Source organism: Diabrotica virgifera, chromosome 8, assembly GCF_917563875.1.
Source record: "Diabrotica virgifera virgifera chromosome 8, PGI_DIABVI_V3a".
Classification (NCBI taxonomy): Eukaryota; Metazoa; Arthropoda; class Insecta; order Coleoptera; family Chrysomelidae; genus Diabrotica; species Diabrotica virgifera.
Window position 1 is genome coordinate 152,469,787 of NC_065450.1, and position 22,794 is coordinate 152,492,580.

General features: G+C 36.9%; 1 protein-coding gene across 1 annotated transcript in view; it reads right to left on the reverse strand.

Moving 5' to 3' along the window:
- LOC126889692 (macrophage mannose receptor 1-like) overlaps nt 1-22,794 on the reverse strand; it is a 135,091-nt gene that overhangs the window by 54,914 nt on the left and 57,383 nt on the right. The window contains exons 6-7 of the mRNA XM_050658212.1: nt 14,485-14,590; nt 9,591-9,878 (exon numbers count right to left, since the gene is read on the reverse strand). Of these exons, the coding sequence (XP_050514169.1) occupies nt 9,591-9,878; nt 14,485-14,590 (394 nt within the window). The remainder of the gene's footprint in view (nt 1-9,590; nt 9,879-14,484; nt 14,591-22,794) is intronic.

Here is a 22,794-nt window from a genome sequence, read left to right on the forward strand (position 1 = left end):
ATTTCCTCTACCCACATATATCCATTAGTTTCTGCATTTTGTTCTCGGAATCTGCTATTAGTACTATGTCGTCCGCATACATTAAGAGGAAACAGTAGCGATCAACAGGTAGCGAAAACGCGGTCCAAGATTGCGGCTGTAATTTTGAATATTTTTTCGAGATATTTGGCACACTTATTTGTAATATAATAAAGAATGGCGGTACAGAGCCCAATTTGAAAAATATATTAATATGTATAGTCATACATTAAAGTTTCGGAAAAGACTCGCCCATCTATATGTCAACCATCCCTTTTGGTCTAAAGGCGGATCCACATCAATAAAAATGTGGGACATCTTGGATACTAAAGCACCCTATGTAACGCACAGCTGAATGTGGCTGAATTTTTATGTTTGTGGGTCACAGTGTTGCCATGCTGTTTTCTATATATTTCTTTCATAATCTCAATCAATGTTAAATGTACCTACAAGAATAATAGAATAATAACGTTTACTTCTCCGTCATTATACTAGGTAAAATGACAAATGAGGTGTCAAATGAAAGCTTGTAATCCAAGGATAGTACTAAATGTGAGAAATTAGACCTAGATTGTCTGTACCTCAAAAAATAAGCGTTATATTGGGTATTTCTAATGTTGACATTAAAAGTTGCACTATTTTTTTTTTCTATAAAACATTTTGATCTAAAACTTACCAGAAAACTTCTTTGTACTCTTTACTTTAAAATAAACGTGATTGAGAAGCTAAATTTTAAACTTCGTCACACAACTTTTACGATTAAACTTTGCAATGCACAAATCCGCACCTTTTTCTTTGAAAAATTCATAACCTTTATCATGATAAGAATAAAAACTTGAGGCAGATACCTTTGACTTCAGAAATGTTACAGCTATATAGTGTAAAAATTTCAGAAAAAAATATTAAAATGGAACAGAGTTGTAGCGAGGTAAACGCAAACAAACGTGATTTCTTTTTTTTATTTTTAGGTTAAAATTGCGATTTTGACAATGTTCCCCCACATAAAATTCAAAATAAACTTCATTTTTCGTTTTTAGCACCCTCGAAAATATAAAGTATGAATAAAATTAGCCATTCATCCCTCTGTGGTCAGTATCTCGAAAACTAAGCGCTTTTTTGAGGGTGTCACGCTCGTGTATAATATCACAAAAATTGTAACGTGATAATATGAAAAACTAGATGATACGGCAACGATGTCACAAGTGATGGTCGGATCGAACGCCAAAATCTACACAGACATATTAGGGTGCTTTAATATCCAAGATATAAAAAATTTGTGTGTGTGTTGTATTTTAAAATTCAGAAAAAATATTTGCGGCACTTTAAATCTAGTCAAGTATTTTTACTACGTAAGTATTTATTTTGTGTGTTGTACCGCCGAATCCACTTAGCGACAAGTGGATAATCTAGTCCACATTAACACTGCTGTGCGGCGAAAATTTCTTTTTCGACTGAAAAACCGACAGCATGACGGATACCGTGCGTTGATCGTCACGAAAATATTTTTGCGTAAATCCATGCGGCGCACAGTCCACATCAACAAAAAGTTCAACGCACACGAGCAAATTTGTGTCAAATAAAATGTACAACATAAATTTTTATTGATGTGGATCCGGCTCAAGGGTGTGGATTTTACGGCCCTCCCCATTTAGGGTCTGTTTTTCGTTCTGGTCCCAAAAATTCCCAAAAAGTACAAACATTTAAGTCAGACCTCAGCGGCTTCTGATAGTACTGACCATTTTTGACCTTTCCAATGCATGTCTAATTGTGAAAATCGTTTATACCATTCAAAAGTTACGGAGCTCAGAAATTTGACTCAATTTCTATTTAAAAAGGGGAAAATGTATGTATGTATGTGTATATGTGTGTGGAAAAGTTACACCGATCTGAATTTTTGAATTTATACTTCTTTACGATCGAGGGTGAAATTTTATAATTTCCTGGCGCATGCGCAGACAGCGCAGTAGTTCGTTGCTAATCTTTCAAATTATGTATGTATCAGCGCAAATACCTAAGTCAATAAAAGAATATATTAGTGTTCTTAGTAAATGTATTATTTATTATAATTTTTGTGTCTTTGGATTTGTCTTCCTCTAAGATAATAAAATATCTATTTTTATTCTTCACTTTGATCTATTTGCCACCGTGATGTGTAATTATATCCGACACGTCAATAGAACGGGGCTTGATAGCTCGGTTGGTACAGCATTGGACCAGAGATCGAGAGATCGCGGGTTCAAATCCCGGACGATTCATATATTTTTTTTATTTTTGGTAAGTTTTGGTTAATTTTAGGTAATTATTCTTAATTTTTGGTATTGTAACTGTTGAGTATATTTATTTCGTTGAAATTATATAATAGAAGTATAACTTCTTACGTGCGTACAAAGTACACACACATTCCTTTTTTTCTGTGTTTCAAGAGGGGATCGGGGCCGATTCAGAACCGGTATAGTTTGTGACTTTTGACCACCCATAAGCCAGCTACAGGACTGGGTAGGCACAACACGGCATATTTTTGGGGAATGTATCTTAGGTTCAAAGAGAAACAGGAAAACCGCAAATGCACCAAATCAATAGCGCTTAAGTTGAGCTTTCAAATGGTGCCTAAGTGGTCAGGATTGGACATACATACGGCTCAGTATAGCCGAAAAACTGAAAAATTGAACTTCGAATTTTTAAGTTATAGGCCTCATAAGTATGAACAAATTAAGATCCAATGGGAAAAATGGTTTTCAAGCTCACTAAATCCTATAATACTTTCAGTTATCACATTTGACCTTAGATGCATCAGACACTACTTGTCAATATCTTTCGAACTCATGTTTAATGATCATAAAAACGGTAAGTGAAGCGATTAAAAATGTAAAAATAGCACTGAACTAAGGCACGAAACTAGGGGATACCTGAAGATAGGCTCCTGGAATTCAGGCGGCATAAGAACTAATACAAACGTGCTGGACGAATTAATAAATAGATATGAAATGGATGTCGTAGCATTGCAAGAAACTAAACTAACTCATACCATCAATATCAAGTTTCCAGGATACGACATCTACAGGAACGACCACAGAGCAAATTCAGGAGGAACTGCTATCCTAGTGAGAAAAGGAATAAATCATACATTACAACATACGCCACCACTAAACACTATGGAAGCAACAACAATAAAAGTCCAGATGAGACAAGGTGAAATAAGGATCACTTCAGCATATGTAAGGCCAACAGATCCTTTAAACGACGACGACCTGAATACGTTCCTGAACGCCGAAGAACCGTCCATAATAATAGGAGACCTAAACGCCCGATCCCCTAACTGGAACGATAGAGCTACAAACAGAAACGGTAGAATACTGAATAATTATCTAGTGAACAACGAAGACACCATGGTGATTGGGCCCATCGAACCAACATACTTTCCTGGAAATGCTCTACCAACCCATTTAGATATAGTAGTGGCCAAAAGCCTAGGACTACAAACAGACATCCGAACCTTAAACGAAGGATCAGCAGACCACAACCCCATACTCATAGAAATAGGTACATGGGAAGAAGATAACAGAACAACAAAGAAAAGAAAGAAAACCAAGTGGTCTAACTTCAAACGCCTAGTGAGCATAGGAATTGGAAACATTCCTACAATTGACAATCCACAAGAAATAGAGGAAAAAGTCCTAGAGCTCGAAAACATCATAAAAGAAGCACTAAGAAATAGCACTACTGAAGAAGAATATGAAATTCATATGGGAAGATTTAGAGACATAAATCAGGAAATAAAAGAAATGATAAGGGAAAAGAACAGAGCCAAAAAGAGAGCCAGAAGAACAAGAAACCAGGAAGATAAAAATAGGGCAAATCGACTGAATCGACAAGTCAAACAGGCACTAATAGACCATAGAAGCCAAAAGTGGGAAAACTACATAAAAGAAATGGAGGAAAGGAGCCAAAATATGCAAGAAATATGGAGGCTCCAAAGAACTTTAAGAAACGATAGAAAACCCATTCCCCCACTACATGGAGAAAATGGGATCGTCTACACAGAAGAAGATAAAGCCGAGGTGATGAGAAGGACACTTGAAAGAGAGTGTACACTGAATTATCACCAAGACGAAGATATAGACTTTATCGAAGAAGTCGAAGAAACAGAACTAGAAACGCCCGAAGAACAAGAAGAAATAATAAATCCCACATCACCAAGAGAAATAAGTGAACTGATTCGAAAAAGTTCACCAAAGAAAGCACCTGGTCCAGACAAAATCACTAACAGAGCTCTGAAGTATCTTCCCTCGAAAGCAGTTGTGTATTTGACAAATATAACAAACGCAATACTAAGATACAGGCTCTTCCCAAATCGATGGAAGGAAGCCCATGTAATTATGATACCCAAGCCAGGAAAGAACCACATATTTCCTCAAAATTACAGGCCGATTAGCTTACTTCCAGCAGTCAGTAAGATAGTGGAGCGGGTCATCCAAACCAGGCTCCAATCAGAGACAGACAGGCTAGGCATAATCCCAGAATCACAGTTTGGATTCAGAGCTCAACATTCCAGCGAACTTCAAATATTAAGACTTACCGAATATATAGTAGCTGGATTCAATGACCAACAATATACGGGAGCAGCCTTTCTGGATGTAAGCAAAGCCTTTGATAGAGTGTGGCATGAAGGACTGACATACAAAATGAGAGATTATGGATACAGCGGGGCCATGACGAAACTCATCTCCTCGTACCTAAGCGACCGGAAGTTCAGGGTCCGGATAGGACCAGTTCTATCAGAACACGGAATGCCGGAAGCTGGAGTACCACAGGGGGCAGTTTTATCACCCCTTCTGTATACCATATATACAGCAGATGTTCCAAGAACACCCGGAACATTGATCAGCCTTTATGCAGACGACACTGCAATTGCTGCAAAACACATGAACCTAGATATAGCTGTAAGAAATCTACAGACGGCATTGGATACAATAGAAGAATGGAGTATCCAATGGAAAATAGCAATAAATCCAGATAAGACCCAAGCGGTTATCTTCAAAAAGAGAAGAGATAACCCAGAAGAACAGCTAACATTGCAAGACAGACCCATCGAATGGCAAAACGAAGTTAAATATTTAGGAGTCACAATGGACCAAGGTCTTACATTCACATCACATGTCAACGCAACAGTCCAGAAAACAGCAGCGGCCAGATCGGCAATAAGAGGACTCACAGGAAGAAGAAGCAAATTAGCTATGAAAACAAAATTAAGACTGATAAATAGCATTATACTGCCAATAATTACATACGCATCTCTTGCATGGGGTCACATAAGTCAAAGTAACAAAAAGAAGATACAAGCGGCACACAACAACTGCCTCAGAGAAGCTGCAAACGTGCCCAGATACGTCGCCGAACGGTTCTTATTTAGAGACCTAAAACAAATAAGAGTACTGGATATTATGGAGGAAAAAGCCAGAACAAAATTTGCTGAGCTAGAAGACCACCCAAACCGGATATTGCAAGAGATATTAAGGTATGATGTGTACCATAGATGGAAACATAGGAGACCCAAACAACAAATATTAGTAAATATATAATAAAGGCTAGATAATCGTAGCTCTATCAAAAGAAGACAACCTGCTCACCTTTGGCATCTCATTATATTTATTAATGTTGATTTTTATAATTTTCAGACATCCCTCAAAAAAAAAATATACAAAAAACTTCAAAACGGCTTCAGCCACTAAACAAATCAATAAAATATTAACAATAGGCGAAAGCCACAAAAAAAATATTAGTAACAAAACCCAAAAAAGGGCATGAGGGGCCCACATCCTCGAGCGCCGAGTCGCCGAACTGGACATAGCCCAGAGCGGGGACTCGGCGCCCGAGCAAGCAAAACAGATCGAAGATAAGTCACTAGAGATAGCGGGAATAGAGCGCCTCACGCTGGCCTGCATTGATCGGGGTAGGATTTCATATGGGAGTCCGTGTACCCAAGACTCCCATATGATAAGCACTTTGCTGATTGAGAGCCCCTATAGCGCATCAGAGTGCTATCGGGGGGTAAGTGGATGGTCTGGAGCATTGAAGCGGGGTGGAGTGATTCCTGCTTACGGGAGTTAATCCTCCTCGCCCCAATGAATTGTATCACCCGAATGTCATTCTTTAGGGGTGAGCAAGTCTCTCAGGCTGGGTTAAATCACTATGCTTGCTTGCTTGCATGTTTAATGATCAAAATTGATTAAGCCATGTAGAAGTTATCGAGCTTCAAAGTATAATCCATTTAACCATTATAGCTGAAATGTTCTAGTTGTAGTGGTTACGACACTAAATTTGATCGGGCAATCTGAGTTCATTTGTCAGCCATCACAATATTTTTTTTCAATCTATTCCGAACAAAAAAAATCTAGTATATATTTTCGATGCAAACAAAGAATTATATTAAAAAAAGTATTCGGATGGCTGGGACAAGAACTCTGATTGCCCTATCCCAAGTTTAGTGCCGTAACCACTAGATCATTTGGAAAATAATGCGACAAATGTGACTATTTATAACGCTTAACGTGTAATCGAGAAACATTACATTCAAGTTCATACATTTAATTTATAAAAAAACTTCGAAAAACTCCTGTTACAAGAATAAAAACCACTAAACGCCATAAAAATGAGTATCGCACACAATGTTCCAGTTACAAAATAGACTATTGATTATGTACTATAGAAAGGAACTACAACGTTAACGGGGTTTTATTATTTCATATGGTCAATGAATCTCTATATATGAAAAAACCGCGGAGTGCTAGCATTTAAAGGGGTGCGTTTTTGAGAAATGGGTGAATTAGTCCCTGGGCACAGGTTACATTAGGGTGAGTTCTATGCACTTTTGGTACAAACACGTCTACATAAAAATTGTTCCTGGTTAAATTTCCTATCTAAATATTACTTTTTAAAGTCGAAGATACTTTTTTTACAAAAATATATTTAAAAGAAAAAGCACAAAGAAACCCAAAAGAAAGAAATTTTGTTTTTTGTCCCATAACTTTTGTCCACGGGGAAATAGGTATAGATATTGTTTCACAGAAAAAAAATTTACATATTTTTTCTTTAAAATGTTCGGTAGAGGTCATTAGGTTTTACAGTTTTCGAAATATGATTTTTCAAAGTTCGCCACTCACAGCAATTTTGGACAATTTTCCTTGTTATTTCGCAAATATTGTTCTGTTACTTTTTTCTACGTAGCTTTAGGCAGATACAATGGTACATGCAAGAGGTATAGAAATCAATTACCTTTAAAATGTTATACTGTATAATGTTGTACGACTTCTTTTAAAGAGGTTATCTTTTTCAAGATTTTTTACTTTTAACGAGTTTTTATATTTTTTACGATTATTTTTTAAATTTCCTATTATAACTTATTTTTCTACATTTAGGTATATATTATATAATAAAAAAGAAAGCTTATTCTGTTTACTTTAAAATGGCGTACATATTATAAAAAATTATAGGATTATTCTTGAATAAGATATGCTTTTTCAAAATATAATAAGTACTTGCAACGATTTTTGATTTTAGGATTATTCTTTAAATTTCTCGTTATAACTTTTTTATGTGATTGTGTGTTATGATTGAATCTTATTTTTTATAGGTAATACTTTGGATCCACTAGACTCCTCCGGGCAAACTTCAAAATATGGATTAATTCCAATATTTACTGTCAAGGCTCCTGCACCACAAGTTTTGCTTGAAAAAATAGCATGTAAATGTACCAAAGGATGTACAAAAAACTGGGGTTGTAGGAAGATAGGAATTAGTTGTTCAATATTCTGCAAACGGTACATGTGCATGGGTACTAATTGTGGGAACTTTAAGATAACTGAGGTGTCAGAGGAAGATATTGAATCTAATGCTAACGAAGAGATGGACTTTGATTTTGAAAATTTTTTAAATGTCAACGTTTAAATAATTTTAAGTGATGTTTTCTAAGACTAATGTTTATGTAATTTTTGTAAAACAAATAATTTTAAATCATATAGGTAAAAGAATATCAAAGAATCACTCGGTTTCCATTATTTAAATATAGATGATACACCATTTTAAAGAACAGAAAGTAAGCCCTCTTTATTGAGCAGTATATAGTATATTCACGTACAAAAAAAATTTGTAATAAGAAATTTAAAAAATAATCCTAAAATCAAAAATCGTTGCAAGTACTTATTACATTTTGAAAAATAATATCTTATTCAAAAATAATCGTAAATAATGTAGGTAAAAAATAATACATATTTTTTATCTCAGGTATTATATAAGATATAATATATAATATAATATTATATTAAATATAGTATATATAATATAATATTATGTAATATATAATAATATTTTATTTTTATATTATATTATAAAAAATCGTTAAAAGTATAAAACCTTGAAAAACCATAATCTCTTTAAAAATAGTCGTACAACGATATGCGGTAGCCCATTTTAAAGGTAATTGATTTCTATTCCTATTATGTGTACCATAGCATATACCGAAAGTTACGTAGAAAAAAGTTACAGAACAATATTTGCGAAATAACAAGGAAAATTGCCCAAAATTACTGTGAGTGGCTAACTTTGAAAAATCATATGTCGAAAACTATAAATTCTAATTACCTCTACTAAACAAAATTTTAAAGAAGAAATATGTAGGTTTTTTTTCTGTACAGCATTGTCTATACCTATATCCTCGTGGACAAAAGTTATGGGACAAAAAACAAAATTTCTTTCTTTTGGGTTTCTTTGTGCTTTTTATTTTGAATATATTTTTGTAAAAAAAGTATCATTGACTTTAAAAAGTGATATTTAGATAGTAAATTTAACCAGGAACAATTTTTATGTAGACATGTTTGTACCAAAAGTGCATAGAACCGACCCTAATGTAACCTGTGCCCAGGGACTAATTCACCCATTTCTCAAAAACGCACCCCTTTAAATGGTAGCACTCCGCGGTTTTTCCATATATAGATGTCCATTGACCGTATGAAATAATAAAACCCCGTTAACGTTGTAGTTCCTTTTAGCTATCTTGTTTTGAATATAGTCAATAGCCTAAAAGAGCTGATATAAATATTTCGTAGAGCAAAAATGTATTTTCATTTTGATGGAAAATAAAATTATAGTTTTATTTTGAAATATTTTTTCATATTATTGCTAAATTTGGAGTAAAACAGGACACAAAAGAGCTTCAGAGCAAACTGTATCAAAGTTACTCTTTTGTGGCGCGTTTTACATCAAATTTAGCAAATAATATGGAAACATTTTCAAAATAAAACTAGAATTTTATTTTCCATCAAAATGATAATACATTTTTGCGCCACGTAATATTTATATCAGCTCTTTTGTAGCTGGAATATTGTATGCGCTACTCATTTTTACCAGAGAACAATAACCACATTTTACGGCGTTTAGCGGTTTTTTTATTCTTGTAAACAATTTAAATTAAATTAAGTTAGTGGCTCTTTTTCGTTTTGATCAGTGTTTTTAATATTGGTTATAAAAATAAAATTACTTAGTCGGAAAAGTGAGTCAATAACAAAAAGGTACAATACCTACGGCAGCAGGACGTCTTGTAATTTTTTCCGTGGGTGACTGACAAATAAAAGGTAGAGTGACTTCACAACCCAAATTGCTCCACTCCATGCCTCCATTCCACCAAATTGTTTCACTCAATTGTTCCATGTCCTTATTAACCACTAATTGGATACATCTTTCAATAATGTTGTCTGGTTGACCTTTCATCCAGTTAGTGAATGTAACCTTTCTGCCTGACGGAAACCATATCCAGTCGATACCGTTTATTAAGTTGGTACCACCTGTCCAAAAATTAGTACCCATGTCTAAAAAATAATTAAATATACATACACTAACAACGTCCGAAAAACCGTAGCGACTATAGAATGATAAGCCTTATGAGCCACACCTTGAAAATCTTTCTACGTATCATCCACAGTAGAATCAGAGATAAATGTGAAGAAGACCAGGATGAAACACAATTTGGCTTCAGAAATGGACTGGGAACCCGGGACGCACTCTTTGCACTAAATGTGTTATTGCAGAAATGCCGAGATCAAATGAAAGACGTCTTTGCTGTATTTATTGACTATGAGAAGGCCTTTGATCGAGTACAACATCACAAATTAATTAAAATATTAAAGGATAAAGGAGTTGATAGTCAAGATGTACGAATCATAGAAAAATTATACTGGCGTCAAACAGCGACAGCTTGCATAAATAGAAAATCAACAGAAATATGCAAAATACAAAGAGGTGTCAGACAGGGTTGTATACTGTCCCCACTGTTGTTCAATTTGTATTCAGATAGAATATTTAAGGAAGCGCTGCATAATTTGGAATGGGGTGTGAAGGTTAATGGAATTCTGATAAATACAATCAGATATGCAGACGATACAGTTATTTTAAGTAATGATATGAATGGATTACAACACCTTTTAAATGCCATTGACACAGTGGGAAGAGAGTTTGGCCTAAATATAAACTGTTCAAAAACAAAATACATGGTATTTAGTCGCTTGGCCCATCAAGATTCACGGTTATATGTTGATGGTCATATAATTCAAAGAGTACCCAGTTTTAAATATCTTGGTTGCCATATTACTGAACAACTAGATCCAGATAAAGAGATAAAATGTAGAATCGAGATAGCCCGCACGACATTTTTAAAAATGAGGTCATTCTTCTGTAATGATACCTTGCAACTTCAACTTCGAAAGGCCTAAATATAAACTGTTCAAAAACAAAATACATGGTATTTAGCCGTTTGGCCCATCAAGATTCACGGTTATATGTTGATGGTCATATAATTCAAAGAGTACCCAGTTTTAAATATCTTGGTTGCCATATTACTGAACAACTAGATCCAGATAAAGAGATAAAATGTGGAATCGAAATAGCCCGCAGGACATTTTTAAAAATGAGGTCATTCTTCTGTAATGATACCTTGCAACTTCAACTTCGAAAGCGCATGATTAAATGCTACATTTGGTCAGTCCTCTTGTATGGTGTCGAAGCATGGACATTAAAAATATCCACCATTAACCGTTTGGAGGCCTTTGAAATCTGGCTTCACAGACGTATTCTGAAAATACCATGGACGGCTATCCTGACAAATGTGGCAGTCCTTAAGAGAGCAAATGCTACCCGCGAGCTGCTTGATAACATCAAATATAGAATGATGGCCTATTTTGGACACGTAGTAAGGGGAGACCGGTATAATATTCTTCAACTTATTATGATGGGTAAAATCGAAGGACGCAGAGGAATTGGTAGAAAGCAGGCCTCTTGGTTGAAGAATATCCGGGAGTGGACAGGAATAAAGAAAGCAGAACACCTATTTAGAATAGCTCGAGACAGAGACAGTTTCGCCATGTTAATCGCCAACGTCAAGGGGACTTGATAGGGCACGTTAAGAAGAAGAATGATTTTGAAAATTGGTTTATTTTATTATTTTGATATAACTGCAAACACTTAATACGAAATTCATATCATCATCATCCAACCTTCTGCGTCCAAGGTTGAACAAAGGCCTCCCCTAATTTCTTCCAGTTTTGTCGATCTTGGGCTTTCTGCAATCAATTCCCAGCAACCCTTTTGACGTTGTCTGTCCATCGTGTTGGTAGTCTACCTTTCTTTACCTCCCGGACTTCATTCTGTCGCCTGTCCTTCTGATTTTCCTCGTTTCTAACCGTGTTTCTGAGAGTCAGTTCAAGTAATAACCGTTCCATTCTTCTTTCGGCAACTCTAAATTTGGTTGCTGTGACCTGGGTTGACGATAGTGCTTCGGCACCGTAAGTCATTACTGGAAGCACACATTGGTCGAACGTATTCTTTTTCAGATATTTTGGCTGTTGTTCTTGAAGATTTCTGATAGAGCTCCATATGCGGCCCATTCTAAGGTGATTCTTCTTTGGAGTTCGGTAGTTTGATTGTCCCTGGCAATTTGTATTTCATGCCTGAAACTGAATCTCGGAAGTTTGGATATGCTGACGACTGGACCCTTGCAACAAGCCACCAATCTTTAGAAACTACAGAAATCACTCTCACGAATGACTTATCCATCCTCAGCGAATACCTTAAGAAATGGAGACTACAGCCAAGTACTACAAAAACTGAAGTATCAGCTTTTCATCTCAACAACAAGCTGACAAACAGAGAATTGCGAGTGTATTTTAATAACAAGTTGTTAAAACACAATAAATACCCGAAATACCTTGGGGTTACTCTAGACATAACGCTCACATTCAGAGAATACCTGACGAAAACAGCAGTAAAATTGAAAACACGCAACAATATAATACAGAAACTCTGCGGCACTAGATGGAAGTCCACAGCATCAACATTAAGATCCTCTGCTCTTGGCCTGATATATCCGGTGGCAGAATACTGTGCTCCAGTGTGGCTAAATAGCAGGCATACCCACCTGGTCGACACCCAACTAAACCGTGCTATGCGTATGATAACAGGCACAATTAAGCCCACCCCTACAATGTGGCTACATACCCTTAGTAATATAGCACCACCCAACCTACGCCGCGAACATGCATTGGTTAAAGAATATAACAAAATAATGGACAGTCGCCAGCTTCTAGTCCACAACGACATCCCCGATATTCTTGGAAACCGTCTCCGATCCAGGTTACCCCCTCTACAATCTGCTCAAGCGCTGCAGCAATCCAACTTTGACTTAAATACCCGATGGAGAGAAGATTGGGAAAGTAGGACAGATCCGCATTACCATAGTCTACCGGACATCATAGGGAAACCTGGCGAATTTGAACGTCCCCGTAAGATTTGGGCAGCCCTTAATCGAATTCGAACAAACTGTGGAAGATGCGCAGACTTCCTCTACAGATGGTGTAAACTCCCCTCGCCTTCTTGTGACTGCGGCGCTGCAAGACAGACGATCAGTCACATTGTTCAGGACTGCCCACGCAGAGCATACACAGGCGACCCTATAGACTTTGTAATGGCAACCGAAGGGTCAATCGAATATATAAAAAAATTGGACATCTGTTTGTGATGCATTGTATAATGCATAAATCTAAATATATTCTGTGATGTACTTAAGCCATACGCTAAATAAAAAAATAAAAATGTATTTCATGAAAGTTTGTATTTCATGCATTTCATTTGTATTTCATGCGCTAAGTATTTACATAGGGTGTCCCAAAAGTAGCGGAACGGTCGAATATTTCGCGAACTAAACATCGGATCAAAAAACTGAAAAATAAGTGTTCAATCATTTTTAAAAATCTACCCAATGACACCAAACACCAATCCCCACTACACCCCCTGGAAGTGGGGTGGGGGGTAACTTTAAAATCTCAAATGGAAACCCCCAGTTTTTCTTGTAAATTTGGATTCGTTACGTAAAAGTAGCCAACTTTTATTCTTGAAATTTTTTCGAACTGTGGATAGATGGCTCTATAATTGGGAAAAACAATTTATCCTAATACCATAGGTAAATTATAGAAACGGTCTAAAATCTCACGAAATGCACTTTCAAATGAGAAACCAAAAAACAGATTTTTAATATTTTTCGAAAACCTATCGAATAACACCAAACATGACCCTCCAACCCACCCCCTGGAGGTGGGGTGGGGGGTAACTTTAAAATCTTAAATAGCAACAGCCACTTTTTATTGCAGATTCGGATTCGCCATAAAAAATTAAGCAACATTTATTCGAAACATTTTTTAAAATTTCTGATAGATGGCGCTAATAAATCGTATTTTTCCAATTAAAGCGCCATCTATTAACAATTCTAAAAAATGTTTCGAATAAATGTTGCTTAATTTTTCGTGACTGATCCGAATCTGTAATAAAAAGTGGAGTTGATATTTAAGATTTTTAAGTTATCCCCCACCCCACCCCCAGGGGGTGGGTTGGAGGGTCACGTTTGGTGTTATTCGAAAGGTTTTCGAAAAAGACTAAAAATCTGTTTTTTAGTTTCTCATTTGGAAGTGTATTTCGTGAGATATTAGACCGTTTCTATAATTTACCTATGGTTTCAGGATAAATCGTTTTTCCCAATTATAGCGCCATCTATCCACAGTTCGAAAAAATGTCTTGAATAAAATTTGCTTCTTACTTTTTCGTAACGAATTAAAATCTGTAAGAAAAACTGGGGGTTTCTATTTAAGATTTTAAAGTTACCTCCTACCCCACCTCCAGGGGGTGTAGTGGGGGTTGGTGTTTGGTGTCATTGGATAGATTTTTGAAAATGATTGAATACGTATTTTTCAGTTTTTCGATCCGATGTTTAGTTCGCAAAATATTCGACCGTTCCACTACTTTTGGGACACCTTGTATTTATGGACCAATACTGTTTCGTTGAAGTCGACTTTTGGATTTTAGCTTGGTACCAGGTTTGTCAGGTATTGTGTCTTACAGCCAAAGACAAAGACGAAATTCATGTATACTTACTTATATTTCTCAACCATGTATACAGCCCAGTATTTTCTGCATCAGAGTCAACAGCCACCAGCTCCATATTAATCATTCTACAGAATCTATCAGCGTCTAGGAAAGACTAGAAATTTTTTTTATTGTAGTACTATTAAATTAAAGAAAGTAACCATTTTAAGTATATAATAAAAAAAAATTAAACATTGAAATTTTTGGAATGGAAATAAAAAGTAAGTATTAATAGTCTAAGATCCGAATAGGAGGTCGAAATGTACTCATCTGCTTGCCGGATGAAACATTTTTTTTTATTAAATTTCATACATAGACAAACACGACCAGCATGGGTTGCCTATCAAAATCGTGTCATAGCTATTCTTAAGGGGGGACCGTAGGGGTGGAAATCGACATTTCAAGCACATTTTTGTGATTTTTTTAAAGTATGATAAAATTATTTTCATTTTAAATTAAATAAGCGTATTCAGTACAATTCAAAGAATACTCAAAAAAATTCAAGGAAAAATAATGAAAAATAAGCAAACGGTGGCAAATTTTTAAAAACACCTCGAAAAAAAAATGAATTTTGCGATGGACATCCGAACTTATCATTGGATCATGGTAAACAAAAAATTCAAAAAGATTTTATTAGCTTAAATGTTTATCGAGATAACTCTGTCGAGGTTATAATGATTTTTGACTTTTTGGTATTACTCAGAAATCAAAACAACGAAATTTTTTGCACAAAAAAGGGCGAAAATCAACATATTTATTATTGTTAAATAAAAAATAAGCATAAAACCAAAAATATATCGTCAGCGTTATCTCAAGGAATGGCTAAAGAAAATATATACAAAATTCCAGGTGGGTCGCTCAAGTAGTTTTTGAGTTACAATGTCTACAGCCTTTGAAAAAAGCAGTATTAAGGAAAACGCGTTTAATGTATTGTCAACTTTTATTTTCATTTTTTTTTGTCTGTCAAATCGTAAAATGATGCATACCGGAATATCTTTTTGAATCGCGAAGTAATTTACAAAAGAAAATGAGAACAGCTGTTGACCGTTGTTCATTACGTTCAAGCGTGCTGACGCGAACCTGCTGCAAAGCGAGTAGAAGATAGGGATATTCAACACTATCTCCCTACCTTCGACTCGCTTTGCAGCATCTTCGCGCCAGCGCGCTTGAGTGTAGTGAGAAACGGTCAACAGCTGTTCTAATTCAAAAACATATTCCGGTATGCATCATTTTACGATTTGACAGACAAAAAAATGAAAATAAAAGTTGAAAATACTTTAAAAGCGTTTTTTCAAAGCCTGTAGATATTATAACTCAAAAACTACTTGACCAACTCACTTGGAATTTTGTACATATTTTCTTTAGACATTTCTTGTCGAGATATTTTTTGTTTTATGCTTATATTTTGTTTAACAATAATAAATATGTTGATTTTTATCCCTTTTTCTGTAAAAATTTTCGTTGTTTTGACTTCTGAGTCATACTCAAAAGTCAAAGATCTTTAAAACTAAAAGAAACATGACAGCGTTACATCGAGAAACTCATAAGCTAATAAAATCTTTTTGAATTTTTTGTCTACCATGATCCAATGATAAATTCTGATGTCCACCGCAAAATTCATTGTTTTTACTTTATCGTACTACATACGTAATATAATAGATAAAGTTATATGATCGTGCAAAAAAATTTTCAGATTTCACTTTTCTCGACGTTTTGAGTCGCCCTGAGTCTAAAAAGCAAATAAAAAAACATGTCGGAAGTATGTACGTACGTACGTAGGTATGTATGTCGCCACCGCACAGCAAAAACTACTGGACCGATTTCGATGAAATTCGGTATGAGTAAGTTTAAAAGAATTTTGTCGAGAAACTAAGTTTTTAAAAAAAATTTCTCAAAGGAGGCCGAAATAGGGGCAATTTTTGCAAATTTTGACCGAAACGAATGAAACTTAATGCAAAGTTAGCTCATCGATAAGTGAATAGAAATACCGAATACCTACATCAGTAGAATAGAGGTAATGGCGCGTCCGCATTGGTAAATTTTTCGTGCGTACCAGCTGTTCGTCGCAAATATTTGCGTGCTCGAAGTAAATTGTGCTAGTGTGGACGTGTTCGTCGCATAAAACGAACGCAAGAATTTTCGACGCACACAACGCACACGATCCATCGGTTCTCAGTATTCGAGCGAAATCAAATGATTTGCGTCGCATTCGTTTTCCAGTGTGGACGCCGTTCTTGATACAGTGTGTGTTTTTGTTTGTTTGTTTGTTTACAACATCGATTGAGTTAATCATGTGGGCTTATTATAGACGAGGGCATTTAGCACAAAATAAATAGATTTTTAAATACAGCACCTAGAGACTTGCAGTTTTTTGCATTATGTTCAGGATGACGTCAGGAAAAAAGTGCACTATTCAAAAATGGGTGGAAATCCATAATTACACTGTAATGTGCATAACATGCATCCAAAATTGCATAGGTAAATATAAAAATAAAAGTCAAAATCAGTATACTAAGGAACAAAATTTATTATTTGGGGGGTTTTTGGGGTCACTGAATACGATTACGCCATCAGAACTGACCCCCGGATTACCTGGTGCCCAAGATCACGGCAAGAAAAGTCATCTTCTGGAGTTTCGATGGTTTTCGGAATTAAATCGATGCAAATGGATTATTCACGGGTCTTAGGGGTCGCTAAATACGAATAGTTAATAGTTAAACACGAATATGCCGTCACAACAGACCTCTGCATCACCTGGTGTCCAAGGTCATAGCAAGGGACGTCATCTTCTGGGCCTTCGGTATTAAATAGGTGCAAACGGATTAGGTACTCGGGGGATTTTTGGGGTCGCCAAACACGAATATGCCATCAGAATAGACCACCGGATTACCTGGTGCCCAAGGTCACTGCAAGAGACGTCATCTTCTAAGTTTTGAGGGATTTCGGCATTAAATTGATGGAAACGGATTACTCGGGCGTTTTTAAAATCGTTAAATAAGAACATGCGATCAAAACAGACCATCGTAGCACATGGTGCCCGCTAGGGCGTCAGTGACGTCACTGCAAGGGACGTCATCTTCTGGACTTTCGAGGGCTTTCGGTATTAAATTGGTGTAAACGGATTACTCGGGGGTTTTTGAGGTCGCCAAACACGAATATGCCATTAGAATAGACCACTGGATTACCTGGTGCCCAAGGTCATTGCAAGGGACGTCATCTTCTGGACTTTCGAGAGCTTTCGGTATTAAATTGATGTAAACGGATTACTCGGGGGTTTTTGAGGTCACCAAACACGAATATGCCATTAGAATAGACCACTGGATTACCTGGTGCCCAAGGTCACTGCAAGGGACATCATCTTCTGGACTTTCGAGGACTTTCGGTATTAAATTGGTGCAAACGGATTACTCGGGGGTTTTTTGGGGTCGCCAAACACGAATATGCCATCAGAATAGACCACCGGATTACCTGGTGCCCAAGGTCACTGCAAGAGACGTCATCTTCTGAAGTTTTGAGGGATTTCGGCATTAAATTGATGGAAACGGATTACTCGGGCGTTTTTAAAGTCGTTAAACAAGAACATGCGATCAAAACAGACCATCGTAGCACATGGTGCCCGCGAGGGTGTCAGTGACGTCACTGCAAGGGGCGTCATCCTCTGGGCGAGGTTTTTCGGTACTATATTGACGCAAACCGATTACTTATAGGTTTTTGAGGTAGCGGAATACGAATATGCCATCAGAACAGACCACCGGATTACCTGGTGCTCAAGGTCATTGCAAGGGACGTCATCTTCTGGACTTTCGAGGGCTTTCGGTATTAAATTGGTGCAAACGGATTACTCGGGGGGTTTTTGATGTCGCCAAACACGAATATGCCATTAGAATAGACCACTGGATTACCTGGTGCCCAAGCTCACTGCAAGGGACGTCATCTTCTGGACTTTCGAGGGCTTTCGGTATTAAATTGGTGCAAACGGATTACTCGGGGGTTTTTGGGGTCGCCAAACACGAGTATGCCATCAGAATAGACCACCGGATTACCTGCTGCCCAAGGTCACTCCAAGCGATGTCATCTTCTGGAGTTTCGAGTGCTTTCGGTATTAAATTGGTGCAAACGGATTACTCGAGGGTTTTTGAGGTCGCCAAACAGGAATATGCCATTAGAATAGACCACTGGATTACCTGGTGCCCAAGGTCACTGCAAGGGACGTCATCTTCTGGAGTTTCGAGTGCTTTCGGTATTAAATTAATGCAAACGGAATACTTACGGATTTTTGGGTCCTCTAAACACGAATATGCCATCAGAATTGAAGTCCAAAGTACCTGGTGCCCAGGGTCACTATTAGGGCACGTCATCTTTTGGGGTTTTGAGGGTTTTCGGCATTTAATTGATGCCAATGGATTATTGGAGGGTTTTTGAGGTCTCGGAACACAGATCTGCCATCAGACACGACACCCTCCGCACCTGGAGCCCAAGGTAACTGCAATGGACGTCCTCTTCTAGAGTTTTGAGGGATTTCGGTACTAAATTGATAAAAATGAATTACACAGGGGTTTTTGAGGTCAATAAACACGAATATACCATTCAGAACAGACCACGAGATCACCTGATACCCAAGGTCACTGCAAGGGACGGCACCGTCTGGAGTATCGAGGGCATTCGGTATTAAATTGATGCAAACGGATTACTTACGGGTTTTTGGGGTCGCTGAACACGAATATGCCATCATAATTTAATTCCGGAGTACCTGGTGTCCAGGACCTCTACTAAGGCACGTTATCTTCTGGAGTTTTGAGTGTCTTCGGCAGTAAATTGATGCAAATGTATTACTCAAGGGCTTAAAGTCGCTAAACATGAATACGCAATCAGAACCGAGCTCCAGAACACCTGGTGAGTAAAATCACAGCAAGGGGCCTCTTTTTCTGGAGTTACGAACATATTTGGCATTTAAATGATACAAATGGATTACTGGAAGGTTTTTGAGGTCGCTAAATACGAATATGTCATCAGAACTGACCCCTGGTGCACCCTGTGCCAAGGGTCACTACAAGGGGCGTCATCTTCTGGAATTTTGAGTGTCTTCATACTAAATTGATGCAAATGGCTTACTCATAGATTTTTGGGGTTGCTGAATACGAATACTCCATCACAACAGACACCGGTGTACCAGGTGCCAATGGCACGCCTTATCTGGAATTTATAGAGTTTTGGTACTAAATTGATGCAAACGGATTACTCTTATATCTTTGGAGTTGCGAATACGAATATGACTTAGATGAAAGACTTTGGAGTATCTAGTGACCACGAGGGATCATACTATAAAAATAAAATATAGTAAATCGATTTTGAAATAAATGAAGGAAATATGCTGTCAGATATAAATTGAGTTTATATTTATAAACATTTAAAAAATTGTATAGCACAACGTAGTTATTTTAATAAACGGTCTAAGTAAAATAGCAAAAAAAAAGTTACCAATTTGAATGATTTCTTTGAACATCAACTCAGAAAACCTCCGAATACTCGGTGTGTACCAATTTAGTGTCAGAATGCCTCAAAATTCTAAAACATGATGTGCATAGCAGCCACTCTGGCCACTAGGAACGCAGGGGGTCGGTTCTCATTGCATATTCGTGTTCAGCAAACCCATAAACCTATAAGCAATTTGTTTGCATCAAAATTCTCGAAATTCTATAAGATAATATGCTTTAGCCACCAGGTGCTATGGTGTCTGTTCTGATGGTGTATTCGTATTCAGCAACCCCAAAAACCCATGAGTAATTCGTTTGTATTAATTTAGTATTGTAAACTCTCGAAAATCTAGAAGATAACGTGCCTTAGGCTTAGGTGCTTCGATGTCTCTTCTGATGGCGTATTTGTGTTTAGCAATCCCAAGAACCCGTTAGTAACCCGTTTGCATCAACTTAGTACCAAAAACTCTCAAAACTTCAGAAGATGACCTGATCTAGGCGCTAGGCCCCTGGTATCTGTTCTGATGGTGCATTCGTGTTTAACAACTCCAAAAACCCATGAGTAATCCGTTTGCATCAATTTAATTCCGACACACCCCGAAACTCCAGAAGATGAGCCGCCTTAGACACCAGGTGCTCCGTGGGTCAGATCTGATGGCGTATTCGCGTTCAGTCATTCCAAAAACACTCCAGTAATCCATTTGCAACAATTTAATGCCGAAAACCCTCGAACTCCAGAAGATGACGTCCCTTGGAGTGACCATGGTCACCAGGTGCTCTGTGGGTCTTCTCTAATGGTATATTCGTATTTGGAGACCTCAAAAACCCCCGAGTAATCCATTTGTATCTATTTTTATACCGAAAACCCTCGAAACTTTAGAAGATGACGTGCCATAGTAGCGATCCTGGGCAACAAGTGCTCCGTAATTAAATTATGATTAGATATTCGTGATTAGCGATCTCAAAAACCCGTAAGTGATCCGTTTGCATCAATCTGATACCGAAAGCCCTCGAAACTCCAGAAGATGACGTCTCTTGAAGTGACCTTGGGCACCAGGTGATCCAGAGGTCTATTATGATGACATATTCGTGTTTAACTCCTCAAAAACCCTCCGAATCCAGTAACATTAATTTAGTGCCGAAATCCCTCGAAACTCCAGATGATGACGTGCCTTAGTAGCGACCCTGGGCACCAAGTACTCCGAAGGTAAATTCTGATTGCATATTCGTATTTAGCGACCCCTAAGACCCGTGAGTAATCCGTTAGCATCGATTTAGTCCCGAAAACCATGGAAACTCCTGAAGATGATGTATCTTGCCGTGACCTTGGGCACCAGGTGATCCAGGGGTCAGTTCTGATGGCGTAATCGTATTCAGTGACCCCAAAATCCCCCAAATAATAAATTTTGTTCCTTAGTTTACTGATTTTGACTTTATTTTTATATTTATGTAATTATTGGATTCATTTTATGCACTTTACAGTGCAAGTATGCATTTCCACCCATTTTTGAATGGTAGACTTTTTTCCTGACGTCATTCTAAACATAATGCAAAAAACTGTAATTCTGTAGGTGCTGTATTTAAAAATCTATTTATTCGGGTGTTTTTAGTGCCAAATGCTCTGGTCTATTAATCATGAGTAACGATTTAATAATGAAAAGAAAAAGTGTGCAGTGTTTATGTGCGGCTTACTTATAGAGTAGAGGTTCGATCAGAAAAAAGGAAAATAAAAAGAATAGGATATATCGGATCAAATATTTACATCAACAAAGAACTTTGTAAGATAGTTCCCCGATACTAAATAGGTAGATGTGTTGTCGGTTGATGAAAGCACCGGTTATTTCAAGAACTTGCTAAGAATGTCTCCGCAAAAAATTTTGTTAAATAAAATTAGACGTAACATTCAAAAATAGTTTACAAACTTAAGAAAAGCTCTGCCAAGGAAAGGTTGGTTATCACTTTACGCTTCCTGGTAACCGGTGATTCCTATCCCAGTCTACAATATCTGTTCAAGGTATCCAAACAGAAAATATCAGAAATAATTGCAGAAGTAGCTATGCAGTGCTTTAAGACGTATCCTCAGAATTCTTCGATTCTCTAGGTCTGTCCTTGTTCACTAAGAAAAGCAATGCTTTTGAATGTATACCATTCTGATTTGTACACTTCCTTAGCCCAATACAAATAAAGAATCATTAATAAGAATCCTCTTAAACTTAAGATAATATACATGAAATATTTCATGAAAACCATGTTATATATTTTATTTTCTATACAAAAATTCTTTACATCTCCCTGTTCCAACTGTTTCCTTGCCTTTGGCTTTTTCCCTTCTGTAAGAGCCTAATAAATTTAATATTTTTTTGTTTTCCTTGTACACCCTCAACATCAAAAACTCTTCCAATTTCTTCCTAAGAATCAGCTGTTTTATTTTTGTTATAATGAAATTTATTCTTTGGATCCCATAGCTTAGGATGCTTACTATATTGCTGGATTAATAGTAAAACATCTTCCCTGGATAAATCCATAATAATATTTTCTATCCGTCTACTTATTTAAACCGAAAACCAATTCTATGATTTACTCCACACAACCTGAGCACAACGAACGATAAATAAATTTTCGCTGGTAGACCACCGCGTCCTCACTGGTAAAAATTTGCGACGCAAATTCTTGCGACGAACCATTAGTTCAAAACGCACGAAAAATTTACCAATGCGGACGCGCCATTATTCTCTTCTTACTCTTGCACATTGACTGGCGTAATAGAAATATAGACAAGGTGAAAACGGCGGGTTCGTTGGGAAAAATATTCCCATGAGATTTTTTTGCATAAATACATTCGTGA